The 21,177-nt window shown below is 33.8% G+C and overlaps 1 protein-coding gene across 1 annotated transcript in view; it reads right to left on the bottom strand.

Moving 5' to 3' along the window:
• Positions 1-14,026: 14,026 nt before the first annotated feature.
• LOC138308311 (serine-rich adhesin for platelets-like) overlaps positions 14,027-21,177 on the bottom strand; it is a 49,593-nt gene continuing 42,442 nt past the window's right edge. The window contains 6 exon segments of the mRNA XM_069249304.1: positions 14,027-17,628; positions 18,557-18,643; positions 19,176-19,364; positions 19,865-19,985; positions 20,122-20,198; positions 20,633-20,755. Of these exon segments, the coding sequence (XP_069105405.1) occupies positions 17,426-17,628; positions 18,557-18,643; positions 19,176-19,364; positions 19,865-19,985; positions 20,122-20,198; positions 20,633-20,755 (800 nt within the window). The 3' untranslated portion in view covers positions 14,027-17,425.

Below are 21,177 nucleotides of genomic sequence, written 5' to 3'. Positions count from 1 at the left end.
TTTTTACTGCTAATCTCCATATCTTAATCTTCATGCCTCTAAACACACTTCCATTTTTGAAAGATAAAACCGTGTGATATCTTTATTTTTTTAACATTTTTGCTGAAGATCACGTCATATTAAAATTGTCATCTGGTCTTCAACATTGTACCAATAGTTATTCTCAGTACTGTTATGATGTGGGATGAATTTCGATAAAACGCAATTTATGGGTTTTTTCCTGACAAGTATTCAATTACTTTGGTTAAGAAATAAAATATTTAATTTTTTCGTAACTATGCTGTATACACAGGAAACCAGTATAGATATCTAAGGACTTATATTTAGATATTTTTTTAAATATTTTTCTAGAATGCAACACATTAAAATCAGCGGTTGCGGTATGAGAGGTAAGACAAGAAAAGTCCGATATTCAATAACATCATCTCCCCTCTTCAAATCAAAACTTTCAGTAGAGAATGAACCTAAATGAAATTTATACCATACAATGATTTCACTAACCCTGACATTTTGGTCAGAAATATGGCTTACTGATATAAACAATTGTAACAAATTCCCTGTTAAAAGGATCTAAAATTTAATGCTTGGAATCGTTCTTGGTGTTCACATTCAGCCTTCTAGTCTTGCAATTAGATATTTGTTTGCAATATATTCCCAATACTTTTGAAAATATATGACCTCACGTTTCATTATTTCTCTAGATTCAGAGAGATTCATTCAAATTTAGTACAAAATGCATAAAAATGAAATTATTTCATCTTTTAAACATGATGATGGTTAGTTAAAGGATTTTTAAAAGTTCTAATGTTGGCAAAGTACATTACGTATAGGAGAAACACCTCGAAGGGCCGAGCATTGTTCATTATCTTGACTAATCAACAGTTTGAGGTGTTTCTCTTACATAAAACATGGCACTCTGATGTACAGTGCTAACTATGTCTATTGTTGAACTAATCTACAGCTTCGGATAAAGCATTCAGCCACCTTTGACATTTCCACGCAATTGTATAATGTCTACTCTGGTCATGCATGCATTGCATGAAATTTTCCTGAAATTCCATACAAATGTTATTAACAGAGAATGTTTTTGTGAGTTGTAATTCTCTTCATTCTGAGTGGAGCAGTACAAGAGGCAATATGGCAGACAGTGAAGATCAGATCTTTATGAAGTCAAACTATCTAAAATGTTTAATAAACCATTAAGGGAGACTATTTTGTGATATGTTAATTTAAGTGCTGTTTAACTCAGGAGCAGACAATTCACTTGGATATAATTTCTCGGAAATTCACAAGACATGGAGGATTTCCATGGAAACAGTGATTTTGAATATATACAGCTCTACGTTATGAAATGAAGCAATAACAACAGCTAAAGAATACGACTGGTCCTTTTAAAAACCATAATATCAACATTTAGTGAATTATAACGGAAACTATATTGGAATTCAGTGAAAACGGCAAAGTGATAAAAGGAAACTTAAGCTTAATTATTCAAATTTGTTCAATATGCTTTGTGTGATTCTTGGATAAGGAATTATACCGAAATTATTTCATTCGGGAAACGTGGATTTATGTGTTACGTGTATGTATTCAAGAAATGAAGTAAATTAAAAACAGTGAAATTATTAATACAAGAAATATAATGAAAGGAAGTGAAAGAAAGAAAGTGTATGTTTCAATTTACCTATAAACAGCATTGTAGGAAAGCCTGTGCTGTCAAAATACATATATTAAGGAATCTAGATTTTCAACACAAAGAGTAATTTTTAGCGCTGTGGTTGATGATTGGATGTATGCCGATGTCCAAGAAATTGAATCAATGTATAAAACAGAATATATTTAATAATATCTATTAATGAAGTTTTGTATTACATTAATGTTGAATTGGACTTGATTTATTTGTTATTTATTTGTCTAATTTTCACAATGCTGTTCTCTACCTTTCACTGTCCATTAGTTTAGCTGGAACTGTAGATTAGTTGAAACTAATCTACATCTACAGGTAAACTAATGTAAAGTGAGAGGTGTACTAATCTACATACAGAACAAGTACTCAGACAATAGTCTAAATAAAGCACGAGTGACAACAAAAGATGACATCATAGCCATGTTTTAATAAATGTGAAATCCAAAAGCAATTTCAAATAGGAATGTGTCAATTAAAATGAAATCATATTATCAAGAAGCTATGAAAAGTATTATCTACTATACGAACCAATGAGAATGGTAAATAAATATAGTAAAATAGTGGATACATTTGAGCTATAGAATTATTTAACATTTCCAATTAAAAGGAAAACGAGCGTTGTTTTAAAGTTACATGTGCCGTAACTGGGCGAAAATTTAACATGATATCTTTTTTATCATTACCTTTTGAAAACCAGGTTTAATGACTTCAGCTGTAAAAACCATTCCGATGAACAGACAAACATATATGATGCCTTATAAACATTAGCTGCAACACAAAATTTATGAACTATAAAATTCTTGTTATTTATGCCTAGATGGCAATATACCCGCAGAAATCACTTTGAAAATAACACTGTAAATATGTGACATGAATCTCTACACCACAACTTCATGGTATGATCGTATAAACTCATTATACGGTTCTGTAGATTTAAATGTAATAATGTTTAGCATTACTGCCGAAAATCATTTTCAGCTCTTATTTGTACTTGTAAAATAGAAATATATACATTATAAGTATTGTAATTCTAGGGTTATGTTGGGAACTTTTGATGGTGAATAACATATTAAAAGCTCTTCTAGATTCGTGAGTATGATAATTACGGCACATATTCTTTAACCAAGTTAATAAGAGCAAACAACCTAGAAATTGAAGTTGATCGTTATAAAACACCACATATATGTATATATAGACCAACGTTTTTGTCCATACAGTAATTGATATGGAGTAACAATTTATTTCTGATTACCTTCTATGTGATGAAAAACGTTTTTTTGCATACAGTTGTGTGACCGCACAACGTACCAAAACCTGCGTGCGGACATCGTGCATACATCGTACGTACATCGTGCGCACAGCTGTGCGGTTCGGATCGCACATCGCACAGCTGTGCGGTCCGTACCGCACAGCTGTGCGATCGGGACGATCGGTCAATCAAATTTGCGAAATCATTCCATAAACGGACTGTGTTGATGAGTCTAATTTACTTGTACTGTCATTCCAGTGATATCTTAATCTAATACTTAATTTCTGTTTAAAAATATGCTTCTACACAAGCTGTCCCGCTTTGAAAGATTTATATGATTTGTTTAAGATATTTATATACAATTAAGTTTCAAAACTGGAACATTGTTCAAGTTAACATTACAAAAAAGAGTTTGAAGATGTTTATTCAATACGTAGTATATCAACCTTGTAAAGGCCTAATTAGCCAATACAGTAGACTCTTTAAGCAGCCTCAAATACGTAAATTGTCAAGGAAACAAAAACAAAATACATATATTATTTGTTATATTATGTATATCCTTTATACATGTATGTATATCACATTTGGATTTACCTTGTCTTCAAAACAGTAGCAATAAAACCCTATCATCGTTCCGCATGTTCACTCAATAACATTGAATTCCTATATCTATATCGACCACTATAACTATCACCCAGACACCGTTCCTACCGCCCAGACCGCACATCGTGCGCACACCGCACAGACCGCACATCGTGCGTACATCGTGCGCACACCGCACATCGTGTAATGTTGTGCGGTCGATGTGTAAAGTTGTGCGGTCATACAAGGCTGTATTTCTATAGCCAATGATACCTATATCATTAATGATATAACCAATTTATTAATCTAACCTCTTTTAAAGATACTATATTTATAAATGCAATATTTTGGAAAATTGCTTTACTGATTTTGATTTCTTCAATGGGTACTGATTTAAGTCTTGTCCTAGTCTGAACTTGATTGTACCACCTGATATTTATGTATGATGTATGCAGGTGTGTGTATTTTGTATGAATGATGATAGCTGTAGAACATATTGCCATATTTATGTGGTTTGATAGATGCCAGCATGCTATGTAATGGTGATGTCAATAACGTTTGAATTTGATTTGATAAACGGTGTTCTCTCCATCAACACCAGCAGTGGCACCATTGGTACGATATTCTAATATTTGTGCAAATAAATTGAAAAAAAAATTTGCATTTAAATTTGACAGGTGTGTTTTGCAATTATAGCAATATGTTTTTCATTTGCTTGATGAATAACAACATATATTTTCTCATACAATCTCCAAATATTAAGATTCTGTTACAAATTGAAGTTTACAAAAACAGTTGACATGTCTGATCATGAGAATATACTCATTATAGTCTCGATTGAGCGTTGGTTGGCAGCGACTCCTTGTGTCAAAAATTTGTTTATGACTTGAGTTGGTCTCGATGATTCGGACCTGAACAGATATGTGCGTTTGTTTTCTCATATTAACATCCAAGTCGAGACCATTATGACGTGTTGACATGGGCTGATCAACGTAAATATGGCTGTTCCATCTAGTGAATTAATTATAAGTCATTGTCGATAAACGGTTTTCTTGGGCTAAAATCAACAACACTAAGGAAGGAGACCCCCAAAAGAGTAATAATGTAAATATGTAAATGTAATAATGTAAAAAATTAAGATATCTTTTAATGAAATATATAGTCAGTAAGAGCAGACAATCTTCGTAATACGTATTATATACGGTAACTTACACTTGGTTATCGCGGTAAAAGTGTTCTTGTACAAGGTGTATCATTCAGCTAAAACTAAATTCGTCCTTACACTTGGTCAACGCGGCAAACGCGTTTTTGTTCAAGGTGTACAGTATCATTTAGCTAAAATAAATTCAATCTAACAATAATCATAATAAAATAAGAAGATAAGTGATATGTGAAACTAAATACTACAATGCAAAGTTAATAAATTGTTATTTCGTGCAAAATAAATGAAGTTCAAAATTCTGTAAATCAAATATCTTAACAGGAGATTGGGTTCTGGACAACGACAACAGAGTACGAGAGAATAGTTGGTGTTGATTAGCCGGTAGAATCGTATTCATCTGAAGTGATCACTTTTCACGGTATTAGTTTTCACTTTTCACGATGTAAAGCAAGTTTTTTATTTAACAATTGCAAACAAACTCTCTTCAGCAAGTTCTGTGTGCGTTTCTGACTGTTTTTATAACCCCTTAGGTGACTATTACCCAGACAAATACACATATTTAACAATGACAAAAACATTTTCGTCGTAAGTCAAGGACCTGATGAAGTGTCACCGGTGTGAGATACCCAGATATAATGACGTTAAAGTAGTGTAAATTGGAAATACGATATTTATTTTATCGTATCAATGTCCTGTATTGGTGTTGTAAATACATTTATAATGTTTACATTACACCTGTATTCACATTTTAAAACTGAGTTCCTGATATCTCTTCGCAAAATCACAAGAAATATTTCATGAAAAAACATTCAAATATTTCACACATGCATGGTAAACCCATCTTCGTGCTGATTGTCACGGTACGTGGGAGGAACAACTCACTTCACACACAAGCTAGGGTTGTTATCGACAAACCTTACGAGTACACGTATAAGTAGGACAACCCTAAATCAACATGTCTGTTTTTCTAAACCCAACTTCCGAAAACAAAATATTTATGATGAATTTTATTTCAGTTTTTCCTTCCATTGGCAAGATACAAAGACTGTGCACTAATAAGTTAATATGTAAACCACAAACATTTATTAATCACATTTTTTTTTGACACTTGAGTACTTTTATGCTCTTTTACGATAAATGATGTTTCAAAAAGCGTAGACATATTTATAAGTGAGAGTTAAAGTTTTATACTAAACATAATATTTTTATGTATTCATTTTCACCTTGTTATGTTTAGATGTTTACTGATTCGACGAAAATGACCGTTGTTTTCATCCCCAGTTGTCGTCATACGGCAAAATATTTGGGAAAAATTATTTTAAAAAGTACAAAAAAAAAAAAAAAAACACCCAAAAAACATAATTTAACCGATACTTTATCACATGCTACTTAGCCCTACATCAGTATTCGATATTTTTTTCCGAATTTTCCGGTTTAAAAAAAAAATCATCAATAAAACATGAATTTCCATCACAGCATACAATTCAATTCAATTATTGTCATCGCCATTACATGAAACTATGGCAACTATCATACATATGACAATGTGTTATACATATTGTAGAATTATTATGGAAATTACATAAGTATAAACTCCCAATTCCATTTACCATTTTTGGTGTTAAATCTGGATCACTAATGAAACATAAATTCGTTCATTTCCAAAGGTATTGATTATCTCTCCAGCTCATATCTGATTTCTAGACTATTTCTAGAAGACTTATTATAATTACCAAACGATTCTGGGCCCTTTCATAGGAGAATGGTCACAATTGTAATGTTAGTAAAGTCATACATCAGTACCCGATCAGAATGGACGAGTCATTTAGTGCAGTGTGTATATGCATGGTGCACACATGTTGTAGTTTAATTTGCTACATCAAACAATGTTAGTGACATCCTAATCTTTTGTGTAAATAATTGTATCATTCACACCTGTTTTTTTCTGTCCCATCCCAAATATTTCGTAACTATGTTCAAATATGATACATCTATCCTAGCCCTAGGTCAGTATGTAGGCTTTAAGTGAGGCTGTACCTATACCCGTAGTCATATAATGAATGATTAATATACTAGATCTCGTTTATGGAAAGTGCCGATGTTTTTTGTTGGACGATGGGTGTCAATCAATGTGTAACAATTCTTTGCTGCTTAGTCACGCGTCTACATTATTGGGATGAATTTAAGGTATGGGGACGATTAAAACAACTAAGACTTACGTCACAAAAGGCAAGATTTTATTAATAATGAAAGATAAATAGAATAAAGCAAAAATATTGTTTGGCCAGATCGAGCAATGGCATCTTGGAGAGACCGAATATTCGAGATTATCGAAAATGTGTGATAAAATTTGATAGCAATACTGAGGTTATTACTTTATACGCGCCAGTCAGTTAGTTTTCTAAAATAGTAACGTACCACACCCGGTATGTTTTACGCATTTGGTACATTGCGTATAAAAACGCAGGTATTGTGATATCTACCGGAAGTCGACCACGCCCGTTAATTAACTTTAATAGTCCGAGATACTCTGTTACTGATACCAGACTTAACTGCATGTATAACAGATAGATGTCCAGACACCCATCTGTCATAATGTCTAAGTTTGGTGTCAGGACCAGAATATCTCGGACTAATTAAATGATACGATTTTCAATATTTCCCATAAAAGGAAGTTCCAGTGTCCGTTAACTGTATCAAATATTCACACGTCACTGGACATGGTACAACCTTCATGCAGTGCATTCCTTAGAATTATTTTCAGATTAGTACAAATACATCTTTTACAAATCCCTCCGATTCAATAACGATGCACAATTCATGCACTGCACCCAGTACACCTTTGTTGTTGTGATGTATATGATTTCGTTTTCAAAAGCCCGGATGTTTGTTTCTTGTCAAACGAATATTTTTTGACGTGAGTAGGAGGTAGGTATATAGAATTTATAATCACCGATAAGGGTTCACTTGTCAATCATGAACAGGCCACGATTTCTCGAAATAAACTGACTAAGTCATTTTAATTTGCGTTACATGAAGAGAAAAAACGTACGTTTTGACTCAAGTTTGCACTTTTGTTTCGAAAAATTGGAGTCAGTTGTCAAATTCATGTTTGGAAACAAAAATGTTAATGTATATTTATCTAGTTGTAAAGACACAGGCTTTATTTGTCCATGAATTTTCATAATACATATAAATTAAACCCCGGTCTGGCCGCTACGTTTTCTTCTCTCCTGTTACAAAATCATCTTCTCGGATATACAATACAAGGAATAGACACAGGGAACTGAGAATTGGTTACAGTTTAAATTAATATGAGCCCACAAAAGTGTCCACAGACCGCTTCTAGATTTTCTTTTATCCAGACCTCTAAAAATTTCAAACTGGTCTATTGACACTCTCAGAAAAAGTCTAGTGGTTTCATACTGATACATCCTCGATATTCCAGGAGTTCCGGTCACTTACGATCTCATAGTGAAACTGGAGGCAGCTCAGGAGAACAAACCTGAACCAATCACAGGCCTGTAATTTTTCTTCTTTGAAGACTAAAGGGAGAGCGACGCCCTACTTCTAAGCCACACAGTCAACCACAGTGTACCGTTATACGGCTCTTTTGATGTACATCAAAGGACTAAATTACCTGTTCTGTTGCCACCAGTTTTACAATGAGATAGCCCAGGGGTGTAGAGATCGTAAGTGATAGGAACCCCTGGAGTATCGAGGATGATAGTGATATAAACTGTAACTAATTTTCAGATCCCTGTGAGAATACAAACATATATTGCGAGAAAACTCGTTTCTACTAGCGCAGGTCTGGTTGCCCGAGAAATCGACACCTGTTGTTTGTCTAACTTTTACGTGAGATATGAAGTTATCTTTCCAACAAGAAGAACGTAAAAAAAAACATTGCGGAGTTGAATTAATCAGTATATCAGCATGTACGGGGAGCGAATAGGTGACGGTGGATTTGCATAATAATACAGCTAAAGTAGACAGAAATTCTTGTCACAAGTCTTGTTCTATGTCTCCCGGGATAAAAACCACACATTTTCTTTGATGTAAGTGCGTACTTTACACTTGATTGGGGAATTCAAGTTTCATTATATCATGGTTGATGATAAAAGCACTTCAAACCGAAAAGAGCAGTTGAATTATTAATGTGAAGCGAGTCGTTTAGTCCACGTGGACACGTGGAGTGTGATAATATTCCGTGTTGTCTTTTATCTTGCGAACTAATATATAGTTAATTGTCAATTATTGTAAGTGCACGTATGTTATGATGTAATATTAAGAATTGCGTACGACGTACATGTACCTGGGTCCCCAAAATGAATCACAGATTAACTTGAAAATATGTTTATGCAATGGAGATAACGTAACGCACAATACTCTAAATCATCCTAAATATTCTAGGGGTCACATTCACTGCCAGTGTAACCCTTGGAGTATCGAGGATGACTTCGAAACGACTTTTTCTTTTTAAAATGGGAATGTAAAACAAAATTAATAATTTTGTAGAGCCGAAATAGTTATTAGCTAAACGATTTTACTACAAGTATGATAACCTTCTAAACAATCTAATTATTATGATAATATATAAAAATAAATCAAATGTCAATTTTCATAACGCTGACAGTCGAATGTTTCGTTTTTCATCGTAGTCCTAATTACTGTGTGTTAGTCGACTCGTGAACTCGAAAATTAATCTTCGTTATAAGGTTGTGTGAAATTGGCTCGATATACGACATTCAACATTCAGAACTAATAACTGACCAACGAGAACAGAATTTGAATGTTAAATTGTGCAGATCGATCGTTATAAGCATATTACGCAAGAAATCTAGCATTTGTTTGGTGTTGTTATCTCACCCTATGCCATCGATACATTTTCTTATGTTATTATATATATAATCTTTAAGAAACTTTGAATTTTAAATCGCTATACTAGTTATACCGTGCAGGGATTGTAACCACTGTCTAATGATGGTTTCGATGTGACGATGATAAGACGCGTCTAATGATTGTTTCGACGAAACAGTGATAAGACACGTTTGACAATGGTTTCGATGAAACAGTGAAAAGACACGTCTAATGAAGGTTTCGATGAGACAGTGATGAGACACGTCTTAGTATAACTCTTATCACGACTACCTAGAACAAGTACATGTGTACCTAAGAAATCCTAATTACAGATCTAATCAATAAATCATAAAATGTTTACAAATATTACATCGCAGTATATCAACCCAACCGATAAATTATTTTTGTTGTTATATAACGTTTTACCCTAATCCGGTTACTTTCCTGTGACTATCAAATTTTATTTTAAACACCTGTCCCATTGTTGTTATGTTTATCAATAATCTGCCGTTTTTATCATCAATATTTCAAAATATATTAATTTTAAGTAATCAATCGCTCAGTTTGACGATTGTACTTAATACCATTATGACATGTGGCGTATAGAACTCCACAGGTTGTGTCTAGGCATGGTGGTATTTATATCCTACGTTCATTATTGAATCGGTTGTTAATGTGTCTCCAGTTAATTAAACCGTCCAGTCCTCAGCAAACACGCAGCTTCTGCCATAGAACCTACTAGGTTGTCAAGGGAAATATGAAATAAACCTGTGGAGGCGAATGTATAATGATTAGATAGAGTCACGGATGTCTGAATATGGCATCAATTTACAGCGTACAGACTTCTACACATGATCATATTCCAAACAACTCTTGCTGTTTTTCATAATTTATCACTTTTTAATGTTACTGTTGTTGTTTATGTTCCAGAGTTTTTTTTTTAATGTTTTTTAAAGTCAGTATCGGAAAACAGTATTCCGTGGTAGACCAGGAAATCTGGCAGCTGAAGATGAAAGTGTATATGTCAAAAATGTCTTGCTGTTCTTGTCTTATCAATATATATAATACCTAGAGATGCATTGCATATTTAATATCGGAGAAGTAAGCAATTATCCTTCTTCATCGCGTGACTGCCATGTGGCTACGTACAAATGTAGATTATCACGCGACACATGCTATAACATGTAATATTGATAGTTGGTCATTCGTGTTGCGTGGAATCTTATAATGGTCTTGTTTTGAAAAACTGATTTTAATTGTCGTAACTATGAAGATGAAAATCACACATCAGAATAAGCATTAAAAGAGAAAACTGGCAGAACAGTCCTCACTACGTTGTAGATGAGTTTTCTTCAAACGATGCTGAATTTCGGTTCTCCTATAGATGTATTTCAAGAGTCTATGAAACGCATATTGAAGCAGTACGTATATATGAATGTCTACAGCTTATATGGTAGCTATATCCGGTGTATGGTTTACACAGTGATTCACTCGAGTGTGTAGTTTTCATATAGAGGTCAAATAACATGGAGGTCAAAGGTCATTTTCATTGGATCTGAGGTCAAGGTATCGGGGTCATTTGATCAAACTTCCTAGGGAACTTTGTCATTTCTTAATTTCTGAATATTTTTCTTAAGTTTGTTAACTCGTCGGTTTATTTTTTTGAAATACATTGAAAAGGACGTCTTGTTTTAGTTGTGTGATTTAGAGTGTATATGTATGTAATACCCTGGAGGGTTAATCATTTAACACGGCTCCTCCTGATTTATCAGTCATTTAGTAAATAAATAACCATATCAAGAATGTGTATGTTTCTGATGCGGCATGGTATCTGTGTCAGTCCACAATTGATTTCCTCAAATTTAAACTGATATGCCTATAATCTTAAAACTACACATGGTAATTAGCAAAACTGACTGTGACTGTAAAAGTAGAACCCTGGTTAAATTACAATTTCCATTTATTTACCGTTCATTTCAAGGTTTTCTTTTCTTACATTTTATCAAACCAGTCTTATGTGTATAACGATGGCCATAGCAGAAACCCTGAAGAACTCTACTTTTGTGCAATGATGTTCACAAAAGGCATAATGACTCGCGTGTGTCTAAAAATAAAAACATTTATATGCAGTTTAAACATAGTTTTCTGAAAACCTTGTTTAAACTGCTGAAACAATTTCCATTCAAAATTTAGTTCTTATATTACTTAAATTTCAATTTATCAAAATACTTTTATTCTGAAACAATTCTTGTAAATAAGGAATGAATGTGCATTTGAACGACTTTGTAGTTCTTCATCCCAGCATGCTGCAGGCCTAATATCAAGTCTCAAGACCTCTTAGTTATTGACAAGAAGTCGTTTAAAGATTTAAGTCTTGTTGACCCGTGACCTTCAATGACGGTCAAGGTCATTCATTTTAACAAACTTCGTAGCCCTTCATCCTAGCATGCTACAGGTCAAATATCAGTATCCTGTGCCTTTCGGTTATTGAGAAGTCATTTGAATTTGTTTACATACGGCTGATGATGATAATGAATGGAACACGACGACTTCAGTCAAAATCACACACGTTCAACAAATGCAATACATAACCATTGAGGAGTTTATGAAATTATCTTTAGACAAGAACATGCATCTAATTAGGTAAACACAATACTGTAAGAGGGATTTGAGTAGTTCTTGACAAAAATTTCTTTACTACACTAGCAATGGCCAGGGTTCGGCATAAAATACATCCGACCACTATGTGTAATAGATAGTAACCGAGTTTGAACACTTCACATACATTTCACTACAGTGGGTTTTTCTGGAATATCACAGTAAAACCAACTAATCTAACTTCTATCAGAACTGGTTTGTTTCCGAAATGTGAAAATTTTAATGTACTCCTAGATGACTAAATTGTCCCTTTAAAAGAAAACATGTCCTTTATACACAATGTATTTAAATGGGTCATTTGGGTCAACCTTCATGGAAATGGTCTTATTGACAAGTGGTCTTTATACAGAGGTGGTCAGTGAGGAAGGTTTTACTGTGAATATTTACTGGGAAAACTTGAAGATAACTGTATGGTTTGATTACAAGTGATTTCAACTGCCCTATAAAAAGTGTTTTGGTATACATTAACTCATGCACCCCTTAAGACACATTTGAACTCTTTCGATTCAAAGGCCGGAAGAGTTCATTATAAGTTTTCAGGGGTCAATGACAAACCACATCACACCATGTAAAATACAAAAGACAAGGCAATTGTTTTTCTAACATTAAGCAAGTATTTAATGCTGTGAAGAAATAACAATTTGACACTGTTACAACATGCTAATCTCATAGTCTGTAATAATGTACTATATATCGAGCAGATTACAAAACAAACAGTGACAGATCAACATAAAAACTAATAAACGATCCAGTTATACTAGATCTGCAGTAACAATAAAATATCTGAATTTCTAACCCAGTTATAACCTAGGACTCTATACTCTTCATCACATAAAAAACAACCTTCATTAAATTCTTTAAGTTTATCAACATCATAATTGTGTTACAAAATATCCAGTAGAGACAGCCATTTTGTCATGCCATCCTCAAATCCTGACGTCATGTCATTGTTTTGTGAAATTGGATCTTTGTTTACCTATATATATATGACACAGTCAACACAGATCGTTGCTGGTTATTCTGAGTTTGCATATTACATAGAGTTATCTCCCTTGACGAAGGCATCAATTAATTGTGACACAAGTATTTTGTGAGCAAATTTCATGACTTTAAATCTTCTCTAAATCTTCTCTAAAAAATATGTCTTCATGCTCAAAAACATATTACATTACAATCAGTACCTATCAAGATAACTCTTTAATATGCAAAGACATACTATTATACTAATGACTTACAAAAAAATAACATGGGTTTAGTACATAGCTGGCTATGGTCAGTTGATAAGCAGATTATGTGATACACATATAACAACACATAAACATGAAATACTTTAATATAGAAATGTATCAAAAATGTGAAATTGCACACTATATACTAGACATATATATAAGCAATAATGAACATTTAGATTTTTTTCAACACGGCCTACAGCACATTTATATTAGAAAAAAGTATTTTTATCAATGTACATGTATGTAGTAATACGTTTTTATATGGCAGTGAACTTTGACCTTTGACATCAATTCCAACCAAACATCATGAATAATCAATGCTATACAAAATATACCTTAGTTAAAAAAATGAATTTCATATCACACTTGACAACATTAATCTCTATAAAAGTGTAATAATGTTAGAGCAGTGAACAATTTGTAATAATTGTAAAAATCAAATGAAATGAAGACAAGATAAAAGTTCTTCACACTTTATCTGTACATGGAACATATGCACTTAGGCAAATACATTGACAATAAAACAGTTTCTTTCAAATCAAAAGCAATTCTCTTTCTAGAAATTTATTATTTGATATCAATTAACATGCAGGCATCAATTAATTGTGACACAAGTATTTTGTGAGCAAATTTCATGACTTTAAATCTTCTCTAAATCTTCTCTAAAAAATATGTCTTCATGCTCAAAAACATATTACATTACAATCAGTACCTATCAAGATAACTCTTTAATATGCAAAGACATACTATTATACTAATGACTTACAAAAAAATAACATGGGTTTAGTACATAGCTGGCTATGGTCAGTTGATAAGCAGATTATGTGATACACATATAACAACACATAAACATGAAGTACTTTAATATAGAAATGTATCAAAAATGTGAAATTGCACACTATATACTAGACATATATATAAGCAATAAGATTTAGATTTAGAAATTAGATTTTTTCAACACAGCCTACAGCACATTTATATTAGAAAAAAGTATTTTATCAATGTACATGTATGTAGTAATGCGTTTTTATATGGCAGTGAACTTTGACCTTTGACATCAATTCCAACCAAACATCATGAATAATCAATGCTATACAAAATATACCTTAGTTAAAAAATGAATTTCATATCACACTTGACAACATTAATCTCTATAAAAGTGTACTAATGCTAGAGCAGTGAACAATTTGTAATAATTGTAAAAAACAAATGAAATGAAGACAAGATAAAAGTTCCTCACACTTTATCTGTACATGGAACATATGCACTTAGGCAAATACATTGGCAATAAAACAGTTTCTTTCAAATCAAAAGCAATTATCTTTCTAGAAATTTAAATTTGATATCAATTAACATTTTTTGAAAGTAAATCTTCTGAAATTAACACCACATTGACTTATACGTATATATACTGAAGCAGTCTTTCCAATTATACTTTCACTGCAGAAATCTATCCGTTTTGTATATAACAGAGTTACCTCCCTTTTGGGTACAGTAGGTTATCATTTTAAAATTGTGACGTCTTAATTTTATGAGATTAACTCACGTCATTTTCTCTGAACAGTATGACGTTAACCTCTCTATATATATCTATATTTACACTTGCTAGGCTTGTTCACTAAACGCAAATACTAGCCAATTTTGTTTACCATAACTGCATGGTAACATTCAACTTTTAACTTGCGTATGAAAATGTTCTATGCAACGTACAGGGGAAACACATGGCTTTGTTTACATTTTGACGCAACATTACATGTATATTGTTGTTTTTCATAGAATTTTGGAAAAATGTAATCAAAACATATAATATATGTTTTATACTGTACTTATAAATGATACAAACATTTTAAATTAACAATTGTATAAAGAAACAGGAAAAATATCCTGATCGCGGCGACATGCAGCGCTTTTATTTTAGTTAACAAGAGGCCCAGGGGGCCTGTATCGCTCACCTGGTTTGTAATGCCAAGTAATGTTCTGGATACAGGTTCATGGTTTCTTTTTTGAAGGAATTTGAATATTTACCTCTAATTCCCCTATTGGGCCCCGCCCCTCCTGCCCCCAGGGGGTCAGGGCCAAAATTTATACAAGTTCTGTTCCCATTCTCCCCAGGATGTTTGCTGCCAAATTTGGTTACAATTCATGCAGAACTCTAGGACAAGTAGCGATTTATAGGGTTTACCTCTATTTCCCCTATTGGACCCGGCCCCTTCTGCCCGCGGGGGCTCAGAGCCAAAATTTATATAAGTTCTATTCCCCTTCCCCCAAGGATGTTTGTGGCCAAATTAGGTTACAATCCATGCAGAACTCTAGGACAAGTAACGATTTTTAAATTTTACCTCAAATTCCCCTATTGGGCCCCGCCCCTCCAGCCCCCGGGGAGTCAGAGCCAAAATTTATACAAGTTCTATTCCCCTTCCCCCAAGGATGTTTTTGGCCAAATTTGGTCACAATCCATGCAGAACTCGAGGACCAGTAGCGATGTATAGGATTTACCTCGAATTCCCCTATTGGGCCATGCCCCTCCTGCCCCAAGCGGGTCAGAGGCAAAATTTATACAAGTTCTGTTCCCCTTCTCCCAAGGATGTTTGTGGCCAAATTTGGTTACAATCCATGCAAAACTCTAGGACAAGTAGCAATTCATAGGATTAACCTCTATTTCTCCTATTGGGTCCCACCCGTCTCGTCCCTGGGGGGTTAGAGCCAAAATTTATACAAGTTCTGTTCACCTTCCCCCAAGGATATTTTTGACCAAATTTGGTTACAATCCATGCAGAACTCTAGGACAAGTGGCGATTTATAGGATTTACCTCTATTTCTCCTATTGGGCCCCGCCATTCTTGTCTCCGTGGGGTCAGAGCCAAAATTTATACAAGTTTTGTTCTCCTTCCCCCAAGAATGTTTCTGGCCAAATTTGGTTACAATCCATGCAGAACTCTAGGACAAGTAGCGATTTATAGGATTTACCTTTATTTCCCATATTGGGCCTCGCCTATCCTGCCCTGAGGGGGGTCAGAGCAAAAATTTATACAAGTTCTGTTCCCCTTCCCCCAAGGATGTTTGTGGCCAAATTTGGTTACATTCCATGCAGAACTCTATGACTAGTAGCGATTTATAGGATTTACCTCTATTTCCCCTATTGGGCCCGCCCCTCCTGCCCCCGGGGGTCAGAGCCAAAATTTATACAAGTTCTGTTCCCCTTCCCCAAGGATGTTTGTGGCCAAATTTGGTTATTATCCATGTAGAACTCTATGACTAGTAGCGATTTAAAGGATTTACCTCTATTTCCCCTATTGGGCCCCGCCCCTCCTGCCCGCGGGGGGTCAGAGCCAAAATTTGTACAAGTGCTGTTCCCTGTCCCCAAAGGATATTTGTGGCCAAATTTGGTTACAATCCATGCAGAACTCTATGACTAGTAGCGATTTAAAGGAAATGTTGACGGACAGACGGACGATGGACGACAGACGGATGGACGCCGGACGCCGCGCCATGACATAAGCTCACCGGCCCTTTGGGCCAGGTGAGCTAAAAATACAACCCTGTTTAGGATAATTGTAGGTATATCCTGTCGATATTTATTTATTATAACTTATATATTAGGTTGAATGGGCAAAAGGCATCAGTATAGTAATGTCAAAAATTTATCAAAATTGATGCAACAATCTGGACCAATTCATGACACCATAAATAAAATATTTCATCATTAAATCAATAAACCTTCAATTCTTTCACCCCTGAAGCCACATTGAAGCTCTTCTTAGTACTTCACTCCACACTGTTGTTGTATTTTGATATTGTGATCTACCAGAGTTAAATCCCTTCATTCATTTCACCCAGTCAGTCCCATGGAATATGACCAAGTCAAACCAAGGGAAGTAACTCTGATGTTGTCCATGCACTGTACTTGAATGCTGCTTATATTTCTTTGCTAACCCATGAAATGATCTGTTAAAAGCTATTAGTAAATTATTTTCACATTCAAATAAATGTTTTTATCAACTAAAAGGTTGGCATTTCAGTACTGGATATTTCTTCAGCATTGTCTCCCTTGTCCAGGAAATTTTTTGTAGAAGAGGTTGAGGAACTTGTGACCTGTGAGTATCGTACCAATCATGAAGGATATTTAAGGTGAGACTTGGACTCAGGACGCAGAGTTCTAACAACACGTCCACAGCGCTTAACTTGACCTCCATACACACTGTAACAGATCACGAGAACAGAGATGGAATCAAGAATATTCAATACAATTTTCTAATCTTTTTAAAATCACTTTCTCAGAAATATTTCAAACTGTTCATAAAGTCAATAATAATAATAAATAATAATAATTAATTAATGATAAAAAAACAGTGATTAATTATAGTTATATAATAGTAAATTTAATATATTGCATCTTTCTTCAAAAATTACAAGACTTGGTAATAATGGTTTGTTCTCTTTTTGGCCTCGTTATCAATCAAATTTTCAAACAGGTTAACAGGTATTTATTGATTGTTTTTTATAAGTCCTAATACCATCCTAGATATAACTGCTTTTGTTATGATAACCATCCTAAACATGCATAAATTACTTTGCAAAATTAATGTGAATATTTTGTCAATAATTGCTATTTTTCTAGGTTGTCTTCTTAGACATGATAAAAGTGCATCCTAGAACAAATTTGTATTTCTCCTAAAGATGCATCAAGTGCGTACATGTTTTAAGGAAATATTAATTTTGTTAAACATTGCTGTATCTTGTTTCTTAGAGAATAGCTAGTTGTCAAAGAATAAAGACCAAACAATTTTGTCTAATTTTTGCATATTTTGGATGGTTACCATTGGCAACTAAAGCTAAATAAAATGAATACTATCAATTTTATCAATTCGACCAGAGATGTAAAATATTTCAAATAAAAAAATTAAGGTTATGTTTTTACATTTATTAATAATTAGCTAAAAATCTGATGACTTTGGGGGCCAAAAAGGCCTATACTGGGCTCAACTCATTTCGTGCAAATTAACACACAATTATTCATATAACTTACAGTAACCAGAAATATACAAATTTAAACAAAAACATACTGTAAAGAACAAATATTAGAATAAATACATGCAGGAATCCATTTTTATGAAACAATTTCTCACCATCAGACTTCAACACCTTCTGCAAGTTTTTCACAGACTGGTTTACATTTTTTATTCGGACGTCTTTCTTTTTTGTAAGTACTTTACCTGTAAAAATAATGATAACACTAAAACTCAATGTGCTTTATTTAATTGTTTATACAATGGTCACAAAGTTTATACTTTTACAGTGAACCTTTGATAATACAAACACCTCTGATTCCAGCCTAAACCATCTAGAATACCAATTTTCCAGACCGCCATATTCCCCGACATTTACATCCGGACTGCAAGTTTCCAAGACTACAAACATATAGATTATCAGGGGTCCACTGTATTTCAATTAGAAATTCAAGATGGATATCACTAAGCTGGCATTTGATTCCATATGCAGGAAAATGACCAAGAGGCCTTAAATTTGCAAAAAGAAAGAGACATATTGATTTCAAATTATAATTACTACAGAAACTGGTTTGGTAACTCTTTTAAGAATGATCTCTTCGCTTAACCAAAAATCAGAGTAACACATATTTTTACTTCATTTAAAATATAAAAGAGAAACTCAGTAAACACCAAATATAAAAACAAAAACTCACCAAATATAAAAGAAAAACTCACCAAATATAAAAGAGAAACTCACCAAGTAATTTGAAAATACACTTGCAGTACTCTGGATTAAATGCTTGCTCAGGGGTTTCTCTCGCCTTCATCTTTCTACGACTTGTACATTTTTGGCACACTGTATTCAAACCACCATGCATCAAGAAAAATTCCATTGGTTCCTTTAGGAACAGCAGCTCGAGACTGGACATCAGGGAAAAGATTCGGTCTGTATTGAATGAAAGTAACTGGTATATCAATCCTTAAACGAAAACTGAAGACAACAAAATTTATGAATTCAAATTATGAATTGTGTATGCAAAATGGAACAGCTCCTGTTGAGATCAGGGCCTGGTATCATGAAACTTTCTCTGACAGATTTTTCACTCAAGTCTATCAAAATAATACTCTTGAGTAAATAATCTGTCCGAGATTAGTTTATAGTGCCGGGCCCAGTTCTCATGGCTGTTTCTCTGATGAGTTAATAAATAATTACCCAATGATTTTATGACATCCTGTAGCTAGAATGGGTTCCCAGTTTTGTCAAATTCATTTCATCAGAAATTTAATGATTTTATCTTAATATAAAAATACCTGTAAAAAAATGATACAAGTCAATCACGCTATAAAAATTTGATCAAGTTATAAAGTTTGAAATTATTAATTTAAGAATTAAAGCAATAAGGAGATTCCTTAAGAAAGTGTGAGACAAGAAACACCAAGTCATACCAGGACAAGGTTTCACTGATCTTGTCTCCGAACTGATCGCTGACAGAATTTGTTTGGACAGGACGTGGCTTTCTGAGGTCACTCGACTCCAGTTACATAGTCTGTAGTAACACTCCAGTATCTGAAACAACACATCGCAGTGTTAGTCTGTACTCACAACTTTAAATACCAACAATTGTATTTTTTGGTGTATCCATTTAAATCCACTAAACACGTAGATTTGACAGTAACTTGGCAGTATAACAAAACAGTATTACCTTTTCATCATCCGGTTTGCCTGTAGTAACCGTCCGTGTCATTCTTTGTTCTATAACACTAACCATTGAGTGCTCATCTGCAATGTTAAACATTTAAACTGAATAGTGTGTATGAAAATAATACAAGGGCTGTTTGAGAACAGCAAAGTTCGCCTCTGAAAGTTTGTTATTTTAAATCAGGTTCCTTAAATTGTAATTCCCCATGATTACAAAATATAGCAACTTAAAACTTTTCAGCCCATTGGGCCTCTTGAAATTCTCAAAATCCAGCATTTCCCCCCTTGAAATAATTGTCTAATACTCATCACAACAATATAAGTTATTTTAGAAATCAATGTCAGTTATTATCTAAAACAGTATATCATTTGCACAAAAACCTTAACCCCGACGTCAGAGTGAATCTGTTAGCCTTCCTCTTTTCAAGCGGTGAGCTAAAAATGATAAAATAAAATAACTAAATTGGCATTCAGCAAACAATGACATATAATTTATCATCCAAAGGTAAACTTACCTGTTTTAGCTTTATATAAGACGAGAGGCCATACTCCAGCAATGGCGACTCCGAGACTATGAAAGGGTAGGCTGGTCGACATCAGTAGCTGGTATACCATAACACGGGCACTCTCCAAATCACCTACATATATCAATGTTTAACTTTATATTATAGGCACCAATATTGAATTAGAGCAAATTGAATGTATTTTTATAGGATCAATAGTGAAGGGTTACAGAAGAGTTGGCATGACATTGCACAAAATTACATCTGGGCCATCAAAATTTAAATATCAGTAAAATAACAGTTCTTGATTGGTCCAAATGCTGGTGATCAGCAATAGCTAAAGAAGAAGAGCATCCTGCCAATATTTACAGGTTTGAACATGTTTCTGTTCCTCGTACATTTAGTGCTTGTGACCAAACCTTGTTTGGAGAGTGGTGCATATTTGAAGTGGGGTGGAGTATAGTTCACAGCTTTCAGAAACTATTTCATAACTAAGATAGTAATCATGTTTTATTTTGATTTAATATGAGATATTTGTTAAGATCAACAATCATTTA

Source organism: Argopecten irradians, chromosome 14 (assembly GCF_041381155.1).
Source record: "Argopecten irradians isolate NY chromosome 14, Ai_NY, whole genome shotgun sequence".
Lineage (NCBI taxonomy): Eukaryota > Metazoa > Mollusca > Bivalvia > Pectinida > Pectinidae > Argopecten > Argopecten irradians.
The sequence above is the reverse complement of the archived record's forward strand: the minus strand, read 5'-3'. Positions and strand labels throughout refer to the sequence as shown.